General features: G+C 42.0%; 2 protein-coding genes across 5 annotated transcripts in view; one reads left to right on the forward strand and one right to left on the reverse strand.

Annotated features, from left to right (window-relative positions):
• Psip1 (PC4 and SRSF1 interacting protein 1) overlaps positions 1 to 1,567 on the forward strand; it is a 33,821-nt gene extending 32,254 nt beyond the window's left edge. The window contains exon 16 of the mRNA XM_021159287.3: positions 180 to 1,567. Within this exon, the coding sequence (XP_021014946.1) occupies positions 180 to 240 (61 nt within the window). The 3' untranslated portion in view covers positions 241 to 1,567. The remainder of the gene's footprint in view (positions 1 to 179) is intronic.
• On the reverse strand, positions 206 to 26,374 carry Snapc3 (small nuclear RNA activating complex polypeptide 3). Of its 4 annotated transcripts, none has more exons than XR_015047359.1 (10): positions 26,057 to 26,374; positions 25,329 to 25,406; positions 18,548 to 18,632; positions 11,836 to 11,940; positions 10,499 to 10,648; positions 8,792 to 8,874; positions 7,120 to 7,284; positions 6,041 to 6,148; positions 3,108 to 4,204; positions 206 to 2,241 (listed from the first exon to the last, which is right to left on the reverse strand). XR_015047359.1 is itself a non-coding variant. In XM_021159284.3 (10 exons), exons 1-9 carry the CDS (start codon positions 26,356 to 26,358, stop codon positions 4,057 to 4,059), a joined length of 1,224 nt encoding a protein of 407 aa, XP_021014943.1. In that variant the 5' UTR covers positions 26,359 to 26,374; the 3' UTR covers positions 2,589 to 3,304; positions 4,036 to 4,056. The 4 variants fall into 4 exon arrangements, 3 of the variants coding, with proteins under 3 accessions (XP_021014943.1, XP_021014942.1, XP_021014944.1); XM_021159284.3 differs by lacking the exon at positions 206 to 2,241 and having other exon boundaries at positions 2,589 to 3,304; positions 4,036 to 4,204; XM_021159283.3 differs by lacking the exon at positions 206 to 2,241 and having other exon boundaries at positions 2,589 to 4,204.

Raw genomic sequence — 26,374 nt, forward strand, 5'->3', positions numbered from 1 at the left:
CAGACCTGGACTGCTTACTAGGGATTATCTCACCATATCTGTGCATTACTTTGGTAGTAGTGTTTTGTGGGTCTGTCTTTTCTTTCTTTAAACAGGACACAGATTTAATGCCCTGCTTGCTCAAGAGAAAACTCCCAAGCCTAGCTGTAATGATATTCTTTTTTCTCCCTTTATTTTAGGCCACCTGGAGAAGAGAGAGAGGCTGAAATATCTCTGAAAGAGTCTACACTAGATAACTAGGTCGGCAGACTTCAAATGTAAAGAGTGTGAGAAGTCTTGTGAGTGACTTCATTTGAAATACTTAGGCTGCTGAAAGGTTTAAAGTTTTATAAACATAGGTTTTGATGTTTAAGTAGTTGGGGGAAAAGAAAAACCCTTTATATTTGTGTAAAAGTCAATTATTCCTAATTTTCCGTGTGCAGTATTAACAGCTCCGTCGTTTAGTTTAAGAGTAAGGGAAACCTACTTAGAAAGGTTAACCTGCTTTATAGACATGATTGTAGTGTATTTTCAGTTAGTGTGTATGTTAATGTGTAATTGGTAGTAGGGCAGTTATATTTTTAAACTGCTACTTGTATAAATCTTTCCCAAATACCGTGGGGTTTGTGCATAGTTTTTACAGATATTGGATTTAGCAGACTGTCTTTTCACTGTTGTGGGTTTTTTAGAAGTGGAGCATTTTTATGGCTGATAAAGTGAATGTTACTTCTAAGTGCTCACTTCTTTTATCAGAAGTGACCCTCAGTCCATTGTGCTACATTAGCTTGCCTCTTTGTAATAATGCGTAGTCTGTATGACAGCTAGATAGCCACCAGGTTGTTATAGAAGGTACAAGTTTGTTTACTTTCGAAAGTAATTTAGTTTTAGGACTGGGATTTCAGTGGCATTAGAACTAAAGAGAACGGACTGGTATACCTATATATGGAAAGTCCATTTACAATCCTTTGTAGCTACTAATCACAAAAAGCTAAAACTAGTTTGTTTTGAATTTTACACTCATTAAGAAGGTCACTCATTAAGGTGTGTGTTTTCTTTTTTTAATTAGAATCAATCCATGATGTTTATAAGTGATAAATGATAAATAAGGAAACTAACTTAATTGAAAGCATGGCCATATTGGAATGGGATTTTTAGTTTCTCTATCAGACATATTAGAGGATACAGAAAAAACAAACATACACAAACACACACACACACAAACATGAACTTATCACTTTTAAGTTTAGGGAGGACATGTCACGGGTGTTCTGAGGGATCAGGTCAGTGGGGAAAGCTTATCCTTAGGCTATGGAATTCCATTGGAAAGTGACTTCATACCAGGGTTTTTGTGCGATGCGATTAAATATGTTCTTGATTTCTCAGATAATTATTTTCATCTATGTAAAAATTACTTCAATAATTGGACTTTTACCACTTAACTACTGTTTTGAGCAAACGCTGTACATTATATACACACCAGTCTTCTGCTTTGTCCTTAGTTCATTTTTAACTTGGACAAAAATTATTCTAGTTAAGCCATAAGTGTCAATGTGTAAATTGTTTTAATTAAAAAGTTTTTTCTACCAAACTCTACTAGTAAGTTATTATTCCTAAAGGAATTCTGGATTTCTTGCTAAGGAAGCTAAGTCTTCTGCTTAGCTGTCACTGAGACCCTGCTAGGAGATACAGGAGCTATGCAGTAGGAAGCTCGGGAGAGAACTGCCATTTGCCTTGGGTTGACTTTCCTTTCTTCCCTAGCCACAGGTGTTAGTTATAGAACATCCAACTTCAGAACATTAATGGCACTCCTAGGTTATGTAGCTACTTGGGAGGCTGCCTTGCTCTGACCATGGATGTTCATTTTGAAGCACAGCTGCTTTTTTTAATTTGGAATACTCTGTCTGTAAGGCTAAATCACAGACAAGCTATCACTCTCAAAACTCTGATAACAACAATGGCTGAACTAAGAGATCTAGTGAATGATAGCCACCTCTCCCACTGTGTATAGAGTATGCATGTATAATGTGCATGTATGGATACCTACTTTGATTTCTCAGCTGCTTGGATCAACTTCAGATATCCCTCTAATGAGAAAATCTGGCTGCAAGCTTGTATGTATAAACAATTCGGCCAGAGCTCATCTGACCACGTTTGCTATTCTAGTTAGGAAGTTACCAAGACCGTGATGTGATACACTAAAAATGTTCCGACTCAGATCAACTTACCTGAGTAAAGATGCCAGGCAAAGACAAGTCTGCCATCCTGTATGCAGAACAAGGGCTTCAATGAATGAGTTTTATTCCATTGGTCAGAGAATATGCAAATAGCAAAATTGTACCTTGAGACCCTTAAGAAATGAGAGTTACTAAAAAATGTGCTTAAATTTGTGCCATGTAATTCTCCAACAGATACTAGAGATGACTGCCCCGTGCTGTAAAACTGCCAAGAATAATCATTCTTAAAGAATTGTGAAGCTAAGCAAGACGCTTGAGAAAATAGCTATCTTCCATGCAGGTGTATCCACAGGGATGTTCACTGACAAAGTTGCTCCATTCATATTTACCTATGTCCTTAAAGTGACACATGATGTTATATTTAAGAGATTGATATTGGCATAAAATCGGGGACTTTATAGCTTGTAAACTTTATAAAGTTGAAATACTTTTGATGTGAACTAGTGAGTAAATATAAGTGATAATTGCAGTAACTTGGCTAGCCTTTCTTCATCTTCACCATCAAAGAAATGGAAGGTGTGTGAACTTTTGGTGAAAAAGAAGTAGAATAGCATTCTCAATAAAGAAATAAGGATTCCATAGAGTAATGTTTATCTGTCATCTTTGTCTAGTAAATGGGGTAGTTGGCATTATGTGTGTTATTAGGGAAAACTTGCTGGAATTTACTTTCTGAGAGTACAATCATTAGTACAAGATCCACCTGAACTGCAATAATTCTCTGGGGGTTGAGTAAAACCATTCATCATGAATGTGTGATTATGCAGCAGAATTCTCAGGGTACTTAACACTGTTCAAAACAAAGTAAGAAACTTGGGCACAATGTGAGTCAGCCTTGGTAAGGAGATAGTACCCTGTGTTGCCTACAGCACTAAGTGAGAATCCTTGCAGACATACCACAGGCAGGCACTTGTCAGCTCCACGTCAGTCGCCATAACAGGATTTGTAACATTTACGTCCATGAAACGTGCTTCACCTTCTTTTAAACTTCAAAATCTTTTAAACAGATGTTTTAAGCTTCATTGGTTTATTTATATGATAACTGTTCTTAACCATCCAGAGAAGTGTAGGATTCGGCTGAATTTAATTTAAACCTAGGACAGAGAAAGTAATAGTTCAAAGTCTACTTTATATTACTATTATACATGTTTATTTTGTACCCCAAAAGTTTCCACGAACTATCTTGATAGATTTGTTTAGAAGTGTTCTTTTCTATAGCTGAGAAAGAGAAGCCTTTACTGTAATAACAGAAGGATGGAAGAGCTGAGCCAGGAAAAAGCTTTTTGTCTTAGAATTATGAAAAGTGAGCCAAGCTTCATGATATGCCCATGGTAATGTAAAGTCTGCCAGTGTTTTCTCCGGCCATGGCTTTAAATGATATTCTAAACTTAGTGCATCTATCTTTCTGATTCTGTTAAGAAACAAGGCCTCACTAATACTGAGTGTGACTTAGATTCATTGTCATCTCACGTGCCTATGTCTGTCCAATGTTAAATTGTGACTACAAATAAGTTGTTTTAAATTTCTCCTTACTACAGATATTTGAAGGGTCTTTACCTTGGAAGGTGTAGCTCTCACATCCTTCAAAGATTTCTTTAAAAAGACTACCCTAAGGGATGAATTATTAACTGCATTCTATCACTAGCAAAATCCACTCAGGGTACAGAATGCATAGGCCTTGGAGAAAAGAATCAGAAGTTGTGTTTCTGACAAGGTTTATATATTCAAAATACAGAAAAGCGTTTCTACATCTCAGTAACATAAACAACTTAAGTAAAAAGCCATTAACAACCCCTTGTAATAAATAATGTAATAGTAACTAAACTGTAGTAGGAAATAGCTGGTACTAATTAAAGGTTCCTGGGTCAACATAAGGATAAGCAAGGAATTCCCCTAGTTTGTTGCCTTCGGAATCATAGTGGAGCATTCTGAAGCAAACATCACAAAAGAAACATGGGTCCTCTGGTGCAAAGGTGTCATTGTTCGTCACCCATCTGTAGTGTAAAAAAAAGAAAAAAAGTATATTATAGCAGTTTTTTTTAATGCTTCAACATTCTATGATTTGTGTTTTCTAATAGTGGTTGTCTTTCATAGGGATCACATAGCAGTTATAGCAGTTCACTTGTAGATCAGATTATGACATTATGACTCACAATCAGTAGCCAAATTGCAGTTGTGAGTTAGCAACAAAAAAAAAATGTATAGCTGGGAGTCAGCGCCACCTGAAGAACTCACTCTATCAAAGTTTCACAGCACTAGGGGCGTGAGAACCACTGTCCTATACGAGTACACAAAGAACATTCTCACTGTGTCCTCAGCAGACACAGTAGGGACACCAACAAGAAATGCTGCAGAACTGACCTGAGATTCCTTCTGAAGGTAAGGAAATGATCTGTTAGACAGCTCCACACACACTAAAGTGCCCGAATAACTGTCCTTTAAGTTCTCCCTCGCTTCCTTGCTACAGACCCCAATGGACTTCCTTAATTTACTGATGTAATCCAGAGTTGCCTTAAGATCATGATCCTCTTGCCCCACTTGTTGGGATTATAAGCATGTGCCCATGTACCCAGACACTTTAAAATGAGGCAAACTTACATGTATTTGTTAGTGTATAGAATTCTTTACATAGTGACCATGTCCATGTTCTTCCAGTTATTTTACAATGTAGCGGATTCAAGACTACATCCAAACAGACATCCCTGCACAGGGGCCATGATACTGTCTATCATTCTTAATTTAGCCAAGACTGGTCAGTTTGGGAATGCAGGCATTTTAATTGAGATTTGAGGATAAAAACATGGCAGTTTGGGCTATCATATTCACCTGAGATTGTTTCATGCATTCAAATGTCACTGGTCACATGAAATCACAATCTTTATTAAGTTTCTCTTAGACTTTTCTGAAAATCTGAACCAATTTCTGGATTTTCATTTCTATTTTCCTAATCCTTTAGATAAATACTATGATATGGAACTCAAAGCCAACTGAAGATACTCAACTATTTGAGTAGTTTCCAAACTTCTGGGCTCTGATTAATAATAAGAATCAGCAGGGGGAAGGGAATGTACTCAAGAGGTGAAGGCAGGAAAATGATCAGAAATTCAAGGTTTGAGGACAGTCAGTCAGCTCAGGCTACATGAGACCCTGACCTTTTTAAAGGTGCTGAGTCTTTTTTTTTTTTTTTTTTTTTTTAATTTATTATATGTAAGTACACTGTAGCTGTCTTCAGACACACCAGAAGAGAGCATCAGATGGTTGTGAGCCACCATGTGGTTGCTGGGATTTGAACTGAGGACCTTTGGAAGAGCAGTCGGTGCTCTTAACCGCCCAGCCATCTCTCCAGCCCCAGGTGCTGAGTCTTTAGTCAAGACTGACTAAAGAGCCTGCACATGCCTTCTACCATGCGCTATGCTCCAGCTTTTCACTTTGTATCCTGTTGTCCGGGCCAGCATTACATTCCAGCTCCTCCTGCCTCCCAGATCCGTGTTGCAGTGACTGATCAAAACAGAAAACCTACTGGCTTTATGTGCTGGTTAGTTCTGTATTGAAAACTGAGATGAAAGTGATTTTGTAACAACAGGCAAGAAGCATGGCTCCGTACAACCGCCAAGTCTGTTTTGAACCTCATGGATGTTTCCTTGTATAACTTAGTGTGCACATGCTCATCAGCAGGCAGCTGGCTCTGGGTTCAAGTCTTTGTACAAAACAATATGCTAACTTTAAGCAAACTGCACTGACTGTAGTAGATAAAACCATGACGTCTAAATCGAAAGCTCTCCAGAGTACTAAGTGACTGTGAAAACCAGAAGGAAAAAAGCGATACTCACCTAGCTGTATACATCTTACAGACAAAACATTTTCTGGTCCACAGCCAGTGCTTCTTGGTAAGGAGGGGATACAGTGTTCTATCCAAGCAGTCGTCATGGTGCACAAGCCTTTGATGAGGAAAACACATTAAGATACTGAAATGCACCTGGACCTGCTCTCCAGCAACATTACTGCAACATGTTGCAACATTACTGCAACATGGCTGACCTGTCATTTATGCAGACAGTATCTTACAGAATACTCACTGCTGGGGCTGTCGCTTAGTAGCAGAGGCCTTGTCTAGCTTGCTGACTAACAGGCAATCACCTACATCACTGAACACTTTCCCCAGAGAGCTTTTCATAATGAATACAGAGCTGATTTCTCAATTCCCTTTGTTAACATGCTGTGACATTCTAAGAATTACTGCATATAGTGTTTTGTTTTTTTCATGTATTCCACCATCAGAGTTTAACACAGCAGTGTAGTTAGTGGAATACTCTGGGTTTTCTGTGTCTGGGATAGGTGCACAAGATTCTTTACATGCCCGTGTGTGTAGGCCATTTCCTCAGCCCCTCAATTCTAAACTATTCAATTGTTTGAAAATTGATTATTCAACTTCCCACTATAGAATGACTAAGCTTATGATTAAATTGAGAAACTTAAAAATTACAGGGTTTCAATCCTCTCTCTCATGTAGTTCTGCCTGACTTGGAACATGATACATAGACCAGGCTGGCCTACAATCCACAGAAATCAGCCTGCCTCTGCTTCCCAAGTATTGGGATTATAGGCCCACACTACCATGTCTAGTCTAAATTTTCCTTAAAAAATTGTCTCCATTTCCAGCTGCATAGAAAGTATGTATTTGTTGCATCCAAGCTGAGCCACATTGGTAAAGTACACTCTTGCACTGTGAGAGACAGGAAAGTAGACGCTGCCCAGTGCAATTACTTGAGCTCACTATCAGGACCCGCTTCTGCAAGAGTCCTCTGGCCTCTCCACTCCAGCAGCACATGCAGCTATCTCCTCCTCCTCCCAACTCCCTTTTATTAAAAAGACATCTTCAAGGTAAAATATTCTGAATGATGTCACATACCTTATGTCTGTGATGACAACCACATGCTCACAGTCTCCCTGGTGACAGTATAAGTAAGGAAAGCCAAGTTTAATATGCAAGTCATTAAATGTGAAATCTTCCATTCTAGCAGTCTGAAATTTTCCATATCCTCGATCATGGGACTCCGACCATTCTATAATAGTTCTGTTTTGGGGAAGGGCAAGTATAGAGCATTGCTATTAGAACTTGAACAGAAAAGGTTGTGTGCAATCACATACAATCTGGCCTATTAATTAAATGCATGGTTGCCATCTAGAAGGGTTATCATAGTGGTTAATAAACATTTGGAGCAGAAGCACTGAATTTGAAACCAGTAGTTATCAAATATGGTGACCCTGGAAGACCCTCCCTCCCACCAGCTTTCTCTGCTCACATGCCACAGCACACACAGATACCCAAATTCCCAGAGAAAAAGATGTTCCTTCCCCAGGGAGGGAGTTTGTAGGGGGACTAGACACCAAACTTTTCATCTGTGTAGTAGTTCTTTTTTATTCTTGGGATATTGTATGTTTGTGTCTTAAAACAGGGTCTCATTATATATCCCTGGCTGTCCTGGAACTCACTCTGTAGACCAGGCTGGCCTCGAACTCAGAAATCATCCTACCTCTGCCTCCCAAGTGCTGGGATTAAAGGCGGGAACCACCGCCACCCAGCTTTGTTTTGTTTTTAAACAAAAACTTTAACATGTACGGAGATTAGAGTGTGGTTATCTCTTCGCTTCAGATTCTAATTCTGGTGCTGGGTGGTGGTGGCAGTGGCAGTGATGCACACCTTTAATCCCAGCACTTGGGAAGAAGAAGATGGAGATCTGTTAGAGGCCAGGCTGGTTTGATAAGTCCCAGGACATCCAGGGCTACAGAGAAACCTTGTCTTGAAAAACTGGGGGTGGGGAGGGGTGGGAGGGGACAGGACAGAGGGACAGAGGGACATGACTAATTATGGCAAGCACTGATAGTTATTGACCCACAGAAGCTAAAACTCGAGAACAGGTGTGAAAACTGCAATAAAACTGGCTGGAACCCCTACATGGGAGGATATGGCCACAAAACAGTGCTAATAAACGCTATTAGAGATGAACTTTCATATTCATATACCTAAACACACATCCATACGTATGAGACATACAGACAAAATAGTGAAAAGCGGGTGGGTAAATGGCACTGCTCCCCCACAGGCCACGACACTCTTAACTCCAGGGATCTGAGCTTCTTTTCTCACAGCACACAGTGTGCCCCCCCACCCCCCCACCCCCTTAATGAAAAATCTTTAAAACTGAAGAAAAAAAGTTGAACAGTTATCATCTGAGATTAATAATGAGTACTTTAGTGTGCCTAATCTTTTTAGAGGTATGAGCCATTCAAACTTAACAATCCCTTGAAGGAGGGATACTGTGGTAAGATTTATGCAGATGTCACTAAGAGTTAGAAAAAGGCTGGGTGTTGCGGCACAGCCTTTAATCCCAGCACTTGGGAGACAGATGGGTAGAAACCCTGTCTCAAGGGGAAAAAAGGGAACTAAAAACAGCTGTATAGTAACTGGTTTTTAATTTGGGAGGCAGAGGCAGGAGGATGAACCAAGGTCTAGGCTATCCAGGGGTACAGAGTGAATCCCTTCCTCCAAGGGCTTTGGGAAGATGCTTTGAGAATAGTACCTGCTCAAGTCTCTGCATTCTGGGTATCTTCTGTCATTGTAAAATGTTCCTTCAAAATAGAAAAAAGCCGACTTGTAGAGGTCCTACAAAAAAACAGACAGTACTCAATGAAAGCCTATTCATAATTCAAACATTCACAATACACTATAAAACCACAAGAATACCAGACCTCTCTGGTACCTCTCTGCTAACACTCAATAAAACCTTGCTGCTTGGACACACACACAGGGAGAGATATAGCTCTTTTTCAGCTTTATCCTATTACTATTTTAATCATTAGGCCTGATTTAAATGTGTGTTCTAAGACTTGAGAGGAACGCAGATTGTTAGCATCACTGGTGCTTCCCTCTGCAGCCTGCACGAGCAGGTACTTTTCTATCAGAACTAGAAACCACAGCAGTCGCCTTGATGCGTTCCTAGCGACGACATGGATCTCTAGTTACTTATTTTCCTGCCATTTCTTTTATTTTCAGCTTTCTTACAAAACCTTTTCAATTTCCAGTAACTCTTAAGAGTATGGATTGGGGGGAGGGGGTAAGGATTTCTTTGTGTAGCCTTTGCTCTCCTAGAACTCTGTAAATCAGGTTGGCAGCCAACTCTGAGATAGATCTACCTGATCTACCTCCTGAGTGATAGGACTAAAGACATACAACACCAGGGTTTCTGTTCTTGTGCCATGTTATAGTAGGTCTCAATCCTGAATCACACCAAACTTGAAGGGGATGGCCAGGATCCTCACTATACAAGTCACTGAATCCTCAGGGCTGGCTGTATAGTTAAGAAATAATAATTAAGTACTCCATGTCCTGTTTGGCTGCTAGAACACAAACCAGTCTTTTTAGTGTGCATTCAGAACAGTAAGCTATTATCTAAAATAAGGGTCCAAGGGCTAGTGAGATGGCCCAGGAGGTAAAGTGACTGGTAATAAGCCTGGGGGACCTAAGTTTGATCACTGGGTGCTAAAGGTAGAAGGGATGATGGGTCCACGCTCACAAGTGGTCCCTGGCCCTCCATACATCAGCATGGCATACACTTGTTTGCAAACATATACAAATAAAGTGTAAGAAAACATTGAAAGAGCGGGGGGGGGGGGGGGTGGCGCACGCCTTTAATCCCAACACTTGGGAGGTAGAGGCAGGCAGATTTCTGAGTTTGAGGCCAGCCTGGTCTACAAAGTGAGTTCCAGGACAGCCTGGGCTATACAGAGAAACCCTGTCTCAAAAAACAAAACAAAATAGGAAAAAGAAAAGGAAAAAGAAAACATTGAAAAGGTAAATGATCTAGAGCTAGGCATAGCAACGCATAAGAATAATCCGATTGTTAAGAAGGCTAAGGCAAGAAGACTGCTGTGAGTTTGGTGTTAGTCTCTGCTACATAGTGAGTTCTGGGCAAGCCTGGGTTACACAATGAGACTCTCTGTTTTAAGATGGATGGATGGATGGATGGATGGATAGATAGATACATGCATGCCCTTACCATAACTAATGCCTCATTTTGGAAACACATACAGTTTTGTTGATCATACAACACTTGTATAAACCTCCACTAGAAGTGACTTGAACACCTTAATGTCTTCTCCCGTAATTGCTTCTTTACAAGGACAATGAGAACACTCATTCAGCACTTAGGACCCTGCTGGAGCATAGGCTGGAGCAGCCTATGCTGCTACTTCCTTCTTTTTAAGGGGGAAAGGGAAGGTCATCTTACTTTGCTGATGTGCTCGGGGGCTTGATCTGGAGCGTTGCTGAATTCTCCACCAATCTGGAGGTCACTGACACAGCAAATTGAATCTCTGAGTTCTGTGAGCTTCTGGCTGCCCAGTACCAACACCGTCTGGTATGGTTTGTGTTCTTTGTGCTAAAGTTAAACAGTAAAGTAACAGTGCCCATTTTACAAAACCACTTAACCACAAATCCTACCAAGACATGTTAAAAGAAGTTACTAATTTTCCTTTTCTATTCTTTTTGTCCTGGAACATACTCTGTAGACCCAACTGGCCTCAAACTCAAGAGATCCACCTGCCTCTGCCTCCCAAGTGATGAGATTAAAGGCATGGTTGCCTTGCATAATTTTCTTAATTTGACCTATCCTTTAGGGTTGGAGTCGGGGTTCTGTAGTACAGCACTGCCTAGTATAATACTAAAAACAAATCGCATCCATGAGTTGACATTCTGTGTTCTCTTAGATTCTGTATCATTATTAAGCTCTTACAAAGAGCGAGCTTTTTGGTAGAAGTGTGTGGTATCTACCATGCATGTGGAATGGTGGGAATGGGAGTACTGTTTACAACCCTGCAGCCCAGAGCTCAGACCAACCAATCCTAAAGTGCTCACCCTTCCATGCGAGGACTTCCTCAGCTCAAGCTTCTCTAATACAGATGCTAACCTAGCCCTTCGTGAACTGCCTCCTTCCAGGTGGTCATCTCAGGCAATACAAAAGAAACACTGGCATCCTTGTTATGCATTTGTATCAAAAAGGAACTTCCAAGCATCTCAACAAAGTTTATTCCATTCCACAACCAACAAACTATTTAGCAAAACCAACCAAATAAACAAAACCCCTCAATAATTCATAGAATTAGAATCACTATGGAGGTGTATGCAGACTTTCAGTTTTTACTGCAAAGTCGGCTACAAGCTCGAGTGTAATTAATCATTGGTTAAAAGATGTAAATTTAACTTTTGAAATTGTTGGAACATTTATTAAAATAATAAACTCACAAATACATCTTGTCTTAAAAGCTTTGCCAATGCCGGGCGTGGTGGCGCACGCCTTTAATCCCAGCACTTGGGAGGCAGAGGCAGGCGAATTTCTGAGTTCGAGGCCAGCCTGGTCTACAGAGTGAGTTCCAGGACAGCCAAGGCTATACAGAGAAACCCTGTCTCGAAAAACCAAAAAAAAAAAAAAAAAAGCTTTGCCAAAGGTCCTTTTAGGGACTTGTGGCTTCACAGTGATAAAGTGCCTCTCTAGAAGGCAATGGAGTCCTAGGCTCTAACCCTAATACTCAAAGATACTTAGCCATGAAACAAGGTTTCATCACTGACCTTATTAAATATAACAGGATATAAGATGTTCACAGATAGGATACACTCTCCTTCTTCAATCATGTCTGCTGGATTTGCAGGTTTTTTTCCTAGTGCATGAGATTCCTGAAGAAAGAAAACAAGACCTTGAAATCAGCCACTGTAACTCAGTTATGAGGCAGCGAGGACTCCAGTCAACCTTGGGTCTGATGTCTAATTCAAAGTGAGGAATGCCCAGCTGGACTGACTGACTGACTCTCTCTCTCTCTCTCTCTCTCCTCTCCCATCCCCCACCCTTCCTCTTTCTTTTTTAGTTTTTTAAGACAGAGTTACTCTGTATATTCTTGACCATTCTGGAACTAGTTCTGTAGACCAGGCTGGCCTTAGACTCAGAGCTCCTCCTGCCTTTGCTTCCTGACTACTGAGATTAAAGGCGTGCACAGCACTACTGCCCAGTGAACCATTATTCTCTTTATGCTCAGTTTTACCTATTGTAGTAACAGAAAATACTTTACAGAGTTGTTTCTGGGAATGTATACATAAAACATGTAACCCCAGCACTAGGGAGGTATGGTCAGGCTGATCCCTGTGATCAGCTTACAAAGTGACTTCCAAGACAGCCAGAGCTAAATAGAGTCTTGAAGGAAAAAAGAGAGCTGGCAGATAGATTAGCAGGTAAAGAACTTGCTGTCAAGCCTGGCAACCTGAGGTTGGTTGGTTGGTTGGTTTCTTTCTTTGTTTTTTAAGATGTATTTATTTATTTTATGTATATAGACTGTATTATTTTATGTATATATATTATTATTTTATGTATATAGACTGTCCCTGTCTTCGGGCAGTCGGTTCCTCATTACAGATGGAATTGACCTCAGGACCTCTGGAAGGGCAGTCAGTGCTCTTAGCCACTGAGCCATGTCTCCAGCCCACAACCTGAGTTCTTGATCCCAGAAATTCCTACAGGGAAGGAGAGGACTATAAATTGTGGCAGGTGTATATGTACATGTACGCTTGCCCAGTGGTCTCACCCACTCTCTCTGAATGTTAAAAAAGATGTAACATGGTAACTAATTATTCCTACAAGCAAATTCTACAGTCATATGTAAATAGAAGTCTACTGAATCAAAGTGTGGTGGTTTGTAAATGCTGGGAAAGTAGCACTGTTAGGAGGTGCGGCCTTATTGGAGGAGGTGTAATCTTGTTAGAGGAAGTGTATCACTGTGGAGGCGGGGCTTTGAGGTCTCATAAATAGACTTTTAAGTTTGACCAGTGAGATCCAGACTCTCATTCCTGGTTGCCTGCAGATCAAGATGGAGAACTCTTGGCTCCTCTAGCACAGTCTGTTCATTCCCACCATGATGAAACTGTAGGACAGCCCCAACTAAATATTTTCCATTATAAGAGTTGCCTTGGTCATGGTGTCTCTTTACAGCAATAAAACCCTAGCTAAGACAAAAAGCAAATAAAATAAGATGCTAAGCCAGCTATTATAAACATGGCCAGTGAACTAATAGAAACCAGTTACTTTAACTGCAGGAAATCAGCTTCCCCAACTGATTTAATAGCTGATTTCTCATCAGAGAAAAAGACAAGAAACAAGTCAGATATTACACTTCAAACCATGAAAGGAAACAGTTATCCAGAATTCTGTATCCGGCAAAGGTGTGTATCCACGACTGGAGAGATGGCTCAGCAGTTAAGAGCACTGACTGCTCTTCTGAAGGTCCTGAGTTCAAATTCCAGCAACCACATGGTGGCTCACAACCATCTGGTACCCTCTTTTGGGATGTCTGAAGACAGCTACAGTATACTTACATGTAGTATTAAATAAATCTTTTTTTTTAAAAAGTATGTCTCCACTAGGAATGCAGGAGATGAAGACGCATGCAGGCACACAGAGGTGAGGAGGCATCTGCAACAGCAGACCTTCAGACTGAAGTGAAGCTGCGCAGTAGATATGCCGAGAAGATACTGTCAATGTATGCTGAAAAGGAAGGAGGTGGGACTCAACATACCCAGCAAAAATCAGAATCTAAACAAGGAAGTGATGGGAGAGCAGGGCACAAGGACAGCTAAGAGCTGGGTGCTACAGGAAGCCCTTCCTCCCCTCCCCGGAACCAGTGTAGCTGTAAATGGAGAACACTTCCCTACTGACAGACTGGATTACAAAAACTTTATTCAGCTGTTATCTACAGGATACTCATTTTAGATATAAAGACACAGAGACAGGCAGTGGTAGTGCATGCCTTTAATCTCAGAATCTCAGCACTTGGGAGGCAGAGGCAGGCATATTTCTAACTTCGAGGACAGCCTGGTCTACAGAGTGAGTTACAGGTCAGCCAGGGCTACACAGAGAACCCTAGGGGGTGGGGGTGGGGCGAGAAGGACACAAACACACAGGGTGAAAGTGAAAGGGGAGACGACAGTACGTAGCAAAAGAAAATTGCTATAGGCTATTTTACTTTCAGTCAAAACAGGCTTTCCATTAAGATGAGTCATAGAAGGGTATTTATATGTTGATAAACGTTGCCATACAGCAGTGAGATATACAATGACAGACATACAGCGAACAAAAAGATCCTAAATTATATGCAACAAAAGCTGGGAGTTTAAAAAACCAAAACAATTGTGAACTTTTGTATTTTACAATACTAACAGGACTGACCAGGCAGTGGAAGCAGTGAACGCTAGAGACTAGCACATAAATAAGCAAAACCCTCCCCCCGATAGGAGCCAGTCTATACGACAGACCACCAACTTCAAGGGACTAAAATCATACAAAGTGTCCCCATCACCACTGATACTAGATATCAGTAACAATATGGACGCTGGGAGCCAACTCAGATCCTTGGGAAGAGTAAAGGAGACTCTAACCACTAAACCACGTCTACACACACGTGAGCTCTCTGAAACACTGAACTACTAAAATCAGAAGTAAACGCAGGCGCTGTCCATATGGCCCAGTGGGGGAAGGCACTGACTGACGGCTGACAACCTCACTGTTGTAAACACCAGCTAAGCAGAAAAGGGCAATTCTAGAAGGTGCTAAAAAGAAGGCCAATTCTGTGCTAAAGTCTTTGGCTTTAGGTAACTGGTCAACTATATGTCTTAATTATTTCACCATATGTGATGAAATCGAGATGGTAATTCTAGTGAGACACCCTACTTCCATGGAGATGGAAGTCTAACCCACAGCCTTGGGCACAGTATGCAAGCTCTCAGCCCAGACCAAATTTGTCTTTCTGTTCCTTTCCAGACTGCTCACAAAAGGGTTCATGTGGCCCTCAATGCTGAGAGACCACTTAGTGTGTTTCCTGCTTCCTCAGAAGAAACAGGCAGGAATGAGGGAGGTGGGGAAGAGAGGGATGGATGGAATCTATATACCACTGTTTAGCTGCATAAAACTCACCTTGTCACCCTTTCCTGTTTTTTGGTTTTTTTTGTTTTTTTGTTTGTTTGTTTGTTTTTCGAGACAGGGTTTCTCTGTATAGCCCTGGCTGTCCTGGAACTCACTTTGTAGACCAGGCTGGCCTCGAACTCAGAAATCCGCCTGCCTCTGCCTCCCGAGTGCTGGGATTAAAGGCGTGTGCCACCACGCCCGGCTCTTGTCACCCTTTTCTGAAATTGCTGTTTCTAAAGTGTCTTATCTTTATATCAGCCTGTGCTAGAGAAATATTGAATACCTTCCGTGTATTATTATTCCATATCATTTTGAATGTCAATGGGGTGGTACAGGCCTTTAATCCCAGCACTGAGGAGATGGAGGTGGGATGATTTCTCAATTCAAGATCAGTCTGCTCTACATAGCAAGTTCCAGGCTAGCCAGGGCTATACAGTGAGACCCCGAGGTCTGAGGTTTTAATAAAACAAACATACACAAAAAAGTACACACACACACTCATCTATATAATTATGAAACCAGCCGGGCAGTGGTGGCGCACGTCTTTAATCCCAGCACTTGGGAGGGAGGCAGGCAGTTTCTAAGTTCGAGGCCAGCCTGGTCTACAAAGTGAGTTCCAGGACAGCCAGGGATACACAGAGAAACCTTGTCTCGAACCCCCCCCCACCCCAAAAAGATGCTTAGCATCATTAGCCACTAGGGGAATACAAATCAAAATCACAAAATAAGAAAAATATCTACTAGGGTTATTCTAAACAAACAATATATGGATTGAAAAAGAGCTGGAGAAACTGGAGCATCACAAATTACTACTGGGACTAGAAAGTGCAGCTCTTTATGGAAGACAGCGTGTTCATACAGAATCACCACATGCCCAGAAAATGACAAGCAAAGTCATCACCCAGGTATGTCACTAAAGTAACACCCAGACACATATTTATACTCCAATATTCACAGTAACAATAATTTATAATAATCAAAAGGTAGAAATAGCTAAAAATCAACAGCATATTAACAAATAAAATATGGTGTATTCATGTAACAAAAACTTTCATTTGCCCATAGAATGAAGTTCTAATACACGCTAAAACATGGATGAAACTTTAAACTTTATGTTAAACAAGCCATACAAAAAGAAAAAAAGTAGCCGGGTGGTGGTGGGACCACTTTAATTCCAGCACTTGGGAGGCAGAGGAAAGAGGATCTCTGAGTTCAAGGCCAGCCTGCTCTACAGAGTTAGTTCCAGGACAGTGGGGCTATATAGAAAAACCCTGTCTCCAAAAATGCAAAAAAGAAAAATATGTAAGTTCACTCACATGAGGTATATAGAATAGCAATTTCATAGACAGAACACAGACCAGAGGTTACCAAGAAAAGAGGAGACCAAGTCGTTCCTTACTGGGTATAGAATTTATGTTGGCATAATAAAAAAAAAGTTCTGGAAATTATGAACAGTAAACATTATCATGAGGGCTGGAGAGATGGCTCAGTGGTTAAGAGCACTGACTGCTCTTCCAGAGGTCCTGAGTTCAATTCTCAGCAACCACATGGTGGCTCACAACCATCTGTAATGGGATCTGATGCCCTGTTCTGGTGTGTCTGAAGACAGCTACAGTGCACTCACAAACATAAATAAATAAACCTTTAAAAACAAACAAACAAACAAACAACAACAAAGCAAAAAAACAAAACAAAACAAAAAAAACATTATCATGAATGTACCTAATGGTTGGCCAGTCAGTCCTTTTTACTTCTGAGACAGTGGCTCACTGTGTGGCCCTACCTAGAATTTGCTACAGGCCTGGCCTCAAACTCAAGAGATCTGCCCATTTTTGCCTCTTGAATGCTGGGATTTAAAGGTGAGCAATACCATGCCTAAGTTTTTGGTTTTATGGTTTTTTTTTAATTTGTATTACATTGTTTTTTCTTTTTTTCTGTATATGGGTACTTTGGCAGCAAGTGTGTCTTTGTATAATGTACATGTAATACCTGCAGAGGCCCGAAGAGGGCATTTATCCCCCTGGAACTGGAGTGAGAAACCACTGTTAGCCACCATGTGGGTGCTCAGAATCAAAGCTAGGTCCTCTGGTAGAGCAGTCCATTTGAGCCATCACTATAGCCTCAAATACTTATTACATCTTGTGTGTGTGTGTGTGTGTGTGCATGTGTGCAAAAACATGCCACGGTGAGAGTGGAGAAGCTGCAGGGAGACTTTTGAAGATTAGTTCCTTTTCTCTACAATGTGGGTTCTGGGGAGCTGACAAATTATGGGGCCCCGTGGCAGGCATTCTGCCTACAGTGCTATCTTGCCAGCCTGAGTTGTCACTTTACTGAACCCTTGAAATAGACAAAAATGTTTTCACTTTATTAATTTTTAACAATTGTTTTTATTTTCATATTATGATCCTAGGTTTCATTAGGGTATTTTCAACAAAGTTAATGTAGAGTGTACTTTGAGTGTGTCCCATCCCCATATGCTACCGTCCCAGGGCCTTGCTACGTAGACCAGGCTAGGGGGCAGCTTGCAGGGATACTTCCTGTCCATCTTGAGAGTGCTCAGATTACAGGCATGAACACCATGACCCGTTAAAGTGGATTTTGTTCTGTAATTGTACCATAGGCTAAAAGGTGGAAGCCAATAGCTGCCCTTACACATTATCAAGTGCCTACAAGTGTGGCATGTGACTGCTTCTGAACCATCATGTCTCCTAGGGCCTCATTCTTTTTTTTTTTTTTTTTTTTAAAGATTTATTTATTTATTATATGTAAGTACACTGTAGCTGTCTTCAGATATTCCAGAAGAGGGCGCCAGATCTCGTTGCAGATGGTTGTGATCCACCATGTGGTTGCTGGGATTTGAACTCTGGACCTTTGGAAGAGCAGTCGGGTGCTCTTACCCACTGAGCCATCTCACCAGCCACGGGCCTCATTCTTTAACACTTGCCATTTCCACTTTGAGTTTCATTCATGAAGCACAGAATTAAGAGTACAGTTTAAAAAGCTGGGCATGGTGATAATGCCTTTAATCCCAGCACTCAGGAGACAGACAGGTGACTCTGAGAAGTCAAGGTTAGCCTGGTACATAGCAAGTTCCAAAATCTGACACTCTCTCGGGAAAAATATATGTTAAGATAAAATCAAGAACAACAAAAAGTTCCAGGGACAGGGTGGTAGACAGGTGAATTTGTCCTAAAACTGACAGACTGAACTAAAGGGAAAGTCAGCAGAGAGCTAAAGGAGTCAGATGGGTGGTCCCTTCTGCTCTGTGGGTAATGCTCGGTCACTAACAGTCTATGACACACCCTGGGAGCCGGGAGTGGGAGAGCTGAGACTTACCATTTCATAAGCAAATGTTTCTTGTCTACAGGCGCGATCTATTGTGATGTTTTCTTCTCGATAGTCCAAAAGCCCCTTCCTCACACTGACAAGAGACACAGAAATAAAATGGTCAGCATGCTCTCTACAATATTTACTTAAAGTATCCTTTAAAAATTATTTTTTGCTGGGTGGTGATGGCGCACGCCTTTAATCCTAGCACTTGGGAAGCAGAGGCGGGTGGCATTCTGAGTTCGAGGCCAGCCTGGTCTACAGAGTGAGTTCCAGGACAGCCAGGGCTACACAGAGAACCCTGTCTCAGGGGAATATATGTATATATATTTTTTCTGTGTGTGAATGCCTGCATATATGCCTGGGCACCACATGTACTTGGTGCCTACGAGACGGAACCTGACCTCCAGAGCTGTGAGCATCTATGTAGGTACCAGGAAGAGTCTAGAGCAGCAAGTGCGTCTAACCACTGAGCATCCCTACGCCTTAGCATAGAAGATTTAACACCTGTCGCTTTAAGCAAGGCTAGGAATCAAACCCAAAATTTCACATATGCTACGCAAGCACTCTACTACTGGGCTACACTGACCAGACCCAATCTTTTAACTTCTCATTTTAAACTTCTTTTAGACGTAAATTACAAGAATAACACCAAGACTATACTACTTCTCCCTCTCCACCAAGCTTCCTCCTCCTAATGTCTTCTATGGTCACATCATGAATTGACATTAACATCAGCACAATGATTATTAGCTACAGATGTTTTCCAGATCACAACAACTCTTAATTTAGAGCTTTCTTTGTTTTCCTGTTCCAGAGTTCTATCTACAGGGCACTAGTTTTCCATTGGTCTCTTTAAGCCTTCCTTCATGATCCTGACACTGTAGAAGAGTGCAACTGATTGAGAGTTTACTGAATGCCCTTTAAGTTAGCTGACTCAGTTTAAATGTGACTGACTGGAGTACACAGCATCTTGCTCAGACCATTTACAAGACTAATGCACCTCCTGGGGGTGCAGCCCATCTCAAGGGTCTGGTGTTAGTAAACCATGTTACTAAGAACGTTTGCATCAGTTCAGTTCAGTTCTCTCCCAAGTGCCTCAACTAGAACAATACTTTATTTTCTCTGAAATGGATAAAGATTTGGAGGGAGGTACTTTGAGACAATGCGAACACTGCTTCTTCACGCAGGAATTTTAGCACCCATCTGACACCCCCACCACCATTTACTACGGTATATGCCTAATGGTGCTCCTATCCTGCACTGGAATTCTATTGCGAAATAACCTGTCCCTGCTCATTTGCTCATTTCTATTTGTACAAATTTCACTCACTCATTTTATTCCATGGGTTAAAATCTATTATTATTTTGTTGCTCAAATAGTCACAAGTTGCTCCAAACATGCGACAGGCTCTGATCTTTTATTTTTATTTTTTTGGTTTTTCGAGACAGGGTTTCTCTGTATAGCCCTGGCTGTCCTGGAAGTCACTCTGTAGACCAGGCTGGCCTCGAACTCAAGAGATCCACCTGCCTCTGCCTGCCAAGTGCTGATCTTTTATTTTTGATAGGGGGGGAGGTCACGCATTACTTGGTTTGTGGAACCACAGGTATTCAAACCTCATTCTCTACTTTTCCTATCCGAACCTTGGCATTAACCCTTCAGGAACTTGAGTTCCTTTACTGGAGTGGGGTTTTGTTTATTTTAAACCAAGGTCTCATGTAGCCCAATCTGGGCTTGAACTATGAACTCTTGATCCTCTTGCCTCTGTGTCCCAAGCGTTGGAGTACAGATTACACGATCATGCCCAGCTTGGGAGACAGATCTAGAAACTGTGTTATGACTAGCAGTTACTGCGTCTAAGCCTTTCAACTGAAGTAGGCTGGATCTACGTTAAACCATGCGTGTACAAACACCTGTTATTTTTGGTGTGCTTGTTTAAGATATGGATACTTAGCTGGGCGTGGTGGCGCACGCCTTTTATCCCAGCACTGGGGAGGCAGGGGCAGGTGGATTTCTGAGTTCGAGGCCAGCCTGGTCTACAAAGTGAGTTCCAGGACAGCCAAAGCTATACAGAGAAACCCTATCTCAAAAAACAAAACAAACAAACAAAAAAAGATATGGATACTTTTATGTGCATATGATACAGATGCGTGTGGATACGTGTGTGTGTGTGTGTGTGTGTGTGTGTGTGTGTGTGTGTAGGCCAAAAGTTGACAGTGGGTATCTTTATCATGCTTCATTCTTTTAATTAATTAATACTCATGGCAGGGTCTAAGCATACAGCTCTTGCTAGCCTGGAGCTTGTAGACCATGCTGGCCTTGATAACACCATACCTGGCTTCATCTTGTCATTATTTTTAAATTATTATTTTATTTTGTGTAAATGGGTGTTTTGCCTATGCACATGTCTGTATACCACATGAGTGCCCAATGCTCATGGAAGGCAAAGTACACATTAGCTCTCTGAGAAACAGAATGACAGATGATTGTGAAGTGCCATGTGGCTGCTAGGAACTGAACCCAGGTCCTCTGGAAGAGCAGCCAGTGTTCTTAACCCAAGCCATCCTTCTACTGTATTGCTCTCAAGACCCCTATGTCTCTGCTTCATGCACACTGGGATGTGCACCACTGTCTCTCTTAATGTGGGCACTAGGGATCCAATTCAGACTTCATGCAAGTACTTTCCTGACTGAGCCATCTCTGAAGCCTTCTATTTGGATTCTTCAAATCCCAAACCAGATCACAAGACTCACAGTGTTCAACTTACTTCTCTCCACAAGTGAGAAGGGTGGCTCTGAGGAGTGGCACCTATTACCTGTTCAAGTCTAGTAATGGTGTCACTCAGCTTCCTGGGTGCTGATAAACAGTGACAGATGAGCAGGGCCTTCTCCTCAGCCTTACATCACCATCACCAGAGGACTCAGAGGAGCTCCCTGCATCCTCCTCAGTGCTGTGCATTTGTAAAACACATGGGCTCCCTTGCTGGGTTTCTGTATCCCATGTTTATGTACTCAAATGCAGGCATACATTTTCTTTGTTGAAAACCAAGTTGTGGGGGGGGGGTGAAGGAAGAGAGAGTGAGTGTGTGTATGTGTGTCTGTGTGTGTGAGCCAAAGGGCAATTTTGTTGTTCCTCTGGAGCTATCTATTTTTTAAGTTTTATTTTACTTTCTTGGTTTTCTGAGATGTGGTTTCTCTGTGTAGCCCTGGTCGTCCTGGAGTTCATTATGTAGACCAAGCTGGAGTCAAACTCACAAAGATCAAGCCGGGCGTGGTGGCGCACGCCTTTAATCCCAGCACTTGGGAGGCAGAGGCAGGCGGATTTCTGAGTTTGAGGCCAGCCTGGTCTACAAAGTGAGTTCCACGACAGTCAGAGATACACAGAGAAACCCTGTCTCGAAAACTACCCCCTCCCCCCAAAAAAAACCTCACAAAGATCTCCCTGCCTCTGCCTCTGAAGTGCTGGGATTAAAGGCGTATGCCACCTCCACCCTGCTTAGTTTAATTTTTGATGAGGTCTCACCAGTCCAGGGTGGCCTAACACTCATGATCTCTCTGTCTTAGCCTCTCAAGTGCAGGATTACAAATGTAAGCCACCACGTTTAGCTTGCAAAACATTTCTATTATCTTAAACACATCCATATAGGTGTATATGGGAGACCCACACAGTAGAATAATGAAGCTCATTTGAAGGCTGAGTCGGTGCTTCTCAAGGCATCCTTGTGGATGAAGAAAGCCAAGCCACACTATGGGAATCTTGGAAGGAAGGTAAGCTGGGTACAGCAGCTAACCAGCTGGCTCTTGTCTACAAACACACACTTTTACCTCTTCTGTAGAAACGGACCTTGGCAGTTTAAATATTTTTCTTTGCCAATTGGTACTCATTAAGTGTATAAATACAGGAGAGAACTTGCATTGCATGTAGCACTCTAGGGAAGGTTTTGCTTCCTGGCGACATGCTAGTTAGCTCAGAACAGTCCTAAAGTGCACACGGCTTCTCGGCGTCAATACCCAGCTCCTGCGCTAGCACCTAGCGCCCAGTGGCTTCCCTTCCCACCAGCTGCCCTCAACAGCTCTTCCTGGCACAGGGATTTCTACAAAGCAGCATCACTGCCACTTAGTGAACACGGGCAGGCCCTCTCTGAAAGGCTGTGGGTCTTAATCTAGGGGAAGAAAGAACCTCCTTCAGCACTCTCGCCCTAGGGTAGGACGCCCCTTACAGCTATCTGCTCTACCACCTAGCCCCATTCCATTTGTTATTCTGTCAGCGCCTCACTGTTCTGATCCTTCCTCAGAGCTTTTTGTTTTGTTATGTTTCTGCCTAATAACCCAGGCTGTACAGGAACTCACTGTGTAGTCCAGGTGGTCTCAAACTCAGAAATCCACCTGCCCCTGCCTCCCCAGTGCTGGGATAAAAGGCGTGCGCCACCACGCCCAGCTAAGTATCCATATCTTAAACAAGCACACCAAAAATAACAGGTGTTTGTACACGCATGGTTTAACGTAGATCCAGCCTACTTCAGTTGAAAGGCTTAGACGCAGTAACTGCTAGTCATAACACAGTTTCTAGATCTGTCTCCCAAGCTGGGCATGATCGTGTAATCTGTACTCCAACGCTTGGGACACAGAGGCAAGAGGATCAAGAGTTCATAGTTCAAGCCCAGATTGGGCTACATGAGACCTTGGTTTAAAATAAAGTTACTGAGTGAAAGAGTTTTAGGGAAGACAAACATAGAGCTAGATTTAGACTTTTGCAAAATGTCCAACATTTTACAAGGTTATTAGGATTAATTTCTTTTCTTTTTTTTTTTTTTTTTTTTTTGGTTTTTCGAGACAGGGTTTCTCTGTATAGCCCTGGCTGTCCTGGAACTCACTTTGTAGACCAGGCTGGCCTCGAACTCAGAAATCAGCCTGCCTCTGCCTCCCGAGTGACCACGCCCGGCTAGGATTAATTTCTTAAGTTTTAAATACAATACCTTTCCAACACTAGCTGAGGAATAGACTCTTTTGTCAACACACACACAAATATACAAAAAACCTGGGCCGGGCGTGGTAGTGCACGCCTTTAATCCCAGCACTCGGGAGGCAGAGGCAGGCGGATTTGAGTTGAGGCCAGCCTGGTCTACAAAGTGAGTTCCAGGACAGCCAGGGCTGCACAGAGAAACCCTGTCTCGAAAAACAAATAAACAAAAAAAAAAAACCCTGTCTCGAAAAACCAAAAAACCAAAAAACAAAAACCTGAACACACACACAAAGAAAACATGAATACACAAATACACAGAAATATATACAAACACAAACACACCTCCTCCCTACAAATACTTGATGGGAATAACAAAAGGACTCAGGAATGACTGAACACCGTTGAGGCTGTTTAAATTAGTGGGCTACAACAGAAGTTATAAATTTCTAATATTATATATCATTGAGTAATGGTGCTGAAAATGTGTTAAGCAGGCTAAAATGGATCTGTAATAAGTGATAAGCAATCTGTAAAATGAAAAAAGGCATTTAGAAACTTTTACAAGTTGACAGCATTTTTATGTCTGAATTTTGCAATAAAAATTGGACTTCTATTACGTTAGCTTGTTGGTTTAATTTTTTCCTCTTTAGTAATTTATTGTTATTATTACATTTAAGAAGGGATTATTATTTTAGTATATATGAGACAGAATCTCACATTTAATTCAAGTTGGCCTGGAACTTAGTCTGGCCTTGACTTCATGGTGATGGCTTTAGCTCAGCCTTCCTGAGTGCTTAGCTACTGCCCCAGGATTAGGAATTGATTTTTATAGTATTTTACAAATAAAATGACTCCATTGAAGATTAAAAATTAAGAAGCAAAATAACAGTGCTTGTTTCTTTTTTTCAGACATCATATAGCCCTAGCTGGCCTGGAACTCAGTATGTAGACCAGGCTGGCCTCGTTCAGAGATCTGCCTGTTCCTGCCTCCCTGGGATTAAAGGTGTAGGTCACCATTCCTTCTTTACCACGGGTATTTTGAGACACACTATCTGAGTATTTAAGCTTGCATTCCAAATCTAAGTAGATAAAGTCTACATTAAAAAAATCAATGCAAATTGGAATATGTAGTGGATATTAGGGATTTTGTGTTCTTAATGTTTTTCTTTAGATGTAAGAATATCACCCTAGGGCTGGAGAGGTGTCTCAGTGGTTAAGAGCACTGACTGCTCTTCCAGAGGACCTGAGTTCAAATCCCAGCAACCACATGGTAGCTCACAACCATCTGTAATGGGATCTGATGCCCTCTTCTGGTGTGTCTGAAGACATTGACAGTGTACGCATATACATTAAATAAATCTTTTTTTTTTTTTTTTAAAGAATATCACCCTATTGCAGAATGGTACTTTTGGAGCTACATAACTGATGGGTAAATTAAATTAGCACAGTATCTGTGATTTACTGAATGGAAGAGCCTGGGGAAACACACACAATTGTATCCCATAGCCACAGAGCTAAAGAAAGGATGTCCAAATGTTTAAAACAACCACCACCACCACCACCACAACAACAACCAGTCATCAATTATCGTTGAACTCACTAGGTAGCTAAGGCGAACCTCTAACTTATATCAGTTTTGACTCAGCCTCCTGAGGGCTGGGATTACAGCCAAAAACCAGGACACCAAACTAATGGTTGAATTTTAAGTGGTAGAGTAAAACATTCAGAGTATTCAGATAAACAGCAGAAAGGCTAACTGTAGTTTAGTAGGTCGTGTTTCATCTCCAGCACCAAAACAAATAGCATATAACAAAACAAAACTCATACCATAAAGTCACTAGGTCAGTATTCTCTGGGATGACTTCCGGGTCTTCATCTTCCCCGAGGCATCTCAGTTTATCAAGGCTTAGAGAGAGGGAGGTTGGGAAACGGAGAAAGGAAAAGGAACGTTTTATGATCAGCCATGCATTTTTCAACGGCAGGTCAGAGCTTGTCCTACATACATCATTGAATAATTAAGTCTTATGAAATCCAGCAGGCAGCTCAAAAGAGGCCAGAATTCAAGACAATGGTTTTTGTGCCAGTGTTATACCGAAAAGGGTGTATGTCCATTTGAAGACAGCCAGTACTGTCAAAAGGAGAAGGACCGCTACAAGTTAGTTTTTATATTTCTATTTCCAGGTAAGAAACTTTTAGGGAAATTTTAGCAATAACATTTTCATGAGGACCGCTAGAAAGCACGGTTAATCAAGGTTTCAACCCGGCTCTGTTTAAGTCTCCTCCATCCTCAGGTACTTCCATTGTCCAAATAACAATGACAGATATATACCGCTGTTACTTCAACAAGCACTTTAAAGATCACAGAATAGAAGTCTTTCGTGCAGTTGTAAAGTCCCGTTATGGATCCACCCTCAGGAAAGTGCTTTTGGACCCTAGGATCTCTTCCGGCCTTCCGGAAAGGGTTTAGGGGGACGAAGGTTAAGGGTCTCTGAGAAGCGCAAGGATGAGGCTGACCCCTGAGGGATCCACGCAAAGCCCCGAAGCCGCACACTCACCCGCACACGACCCTCAGCTCTGCCGCTGCCTCCAGACTGCAGCCCAGATCGCTGGCTACCGCAGCATCCTCAAAGCCTTCGTTGGATGCCCCTCCGTCGGTCGGCTGCTCGGCTGCCTGCGGTTCGCTCAGCGACAAGTCCTGGGCCCCTAGCCGGCCGCGCCACAGCTCACCAAAGGAGCCCACATGGAACACCCGCGTGTGCAACTCGGGAAGCTCGTATTCCGGAAAGCTGCTGTGGCTCGTACTGGGGACTGGATGCTGTGGGACACCCGCATCGCCGCCCTGCAGGTCCTCCGCCATGTCAGCCACGATCCCT

Source organism: Mus caroli, unplaced genomic scaffold, assembly GCF_978045245.1.
Source record: "Mus caroli unplaced genomic scaffold, Mus_caroli_1 scaffold_6, whole genome shotgun sequence".
NCBI lineage: Eukaryota > Metazoa > Chordata > Mammalia > Rodentia > Muridae > Mus > Mus caroli.

What these genes read in the sequence shown, in the direction of transcription:
- Snapc3 (XM_021159284.3), bottom strand. Translation starts at nt 26,358, where the DNA reads ATGGCGGAGGACCTGCAGGGCGGCGATGCGGGTGTCCCACAGCATCCA. An exon ending in AAACATTTGCTTATGAAATG is followed by an intron (nt 11,941 to 18,547) that starts GTAAGTCTCAGC and finishes TTCTTTCTTCAG; the next exon opens with GAATCTCATGCACTAGGAAA. An exon ending in TGTAAGATGTATACAGCTAG is followed by an intron (nt 4,205 to 6,040) that starts GTGAGTATCGCT and finishes TTTACACTACAG; the next exon opens with ATGGGTGACGAACAATGACA.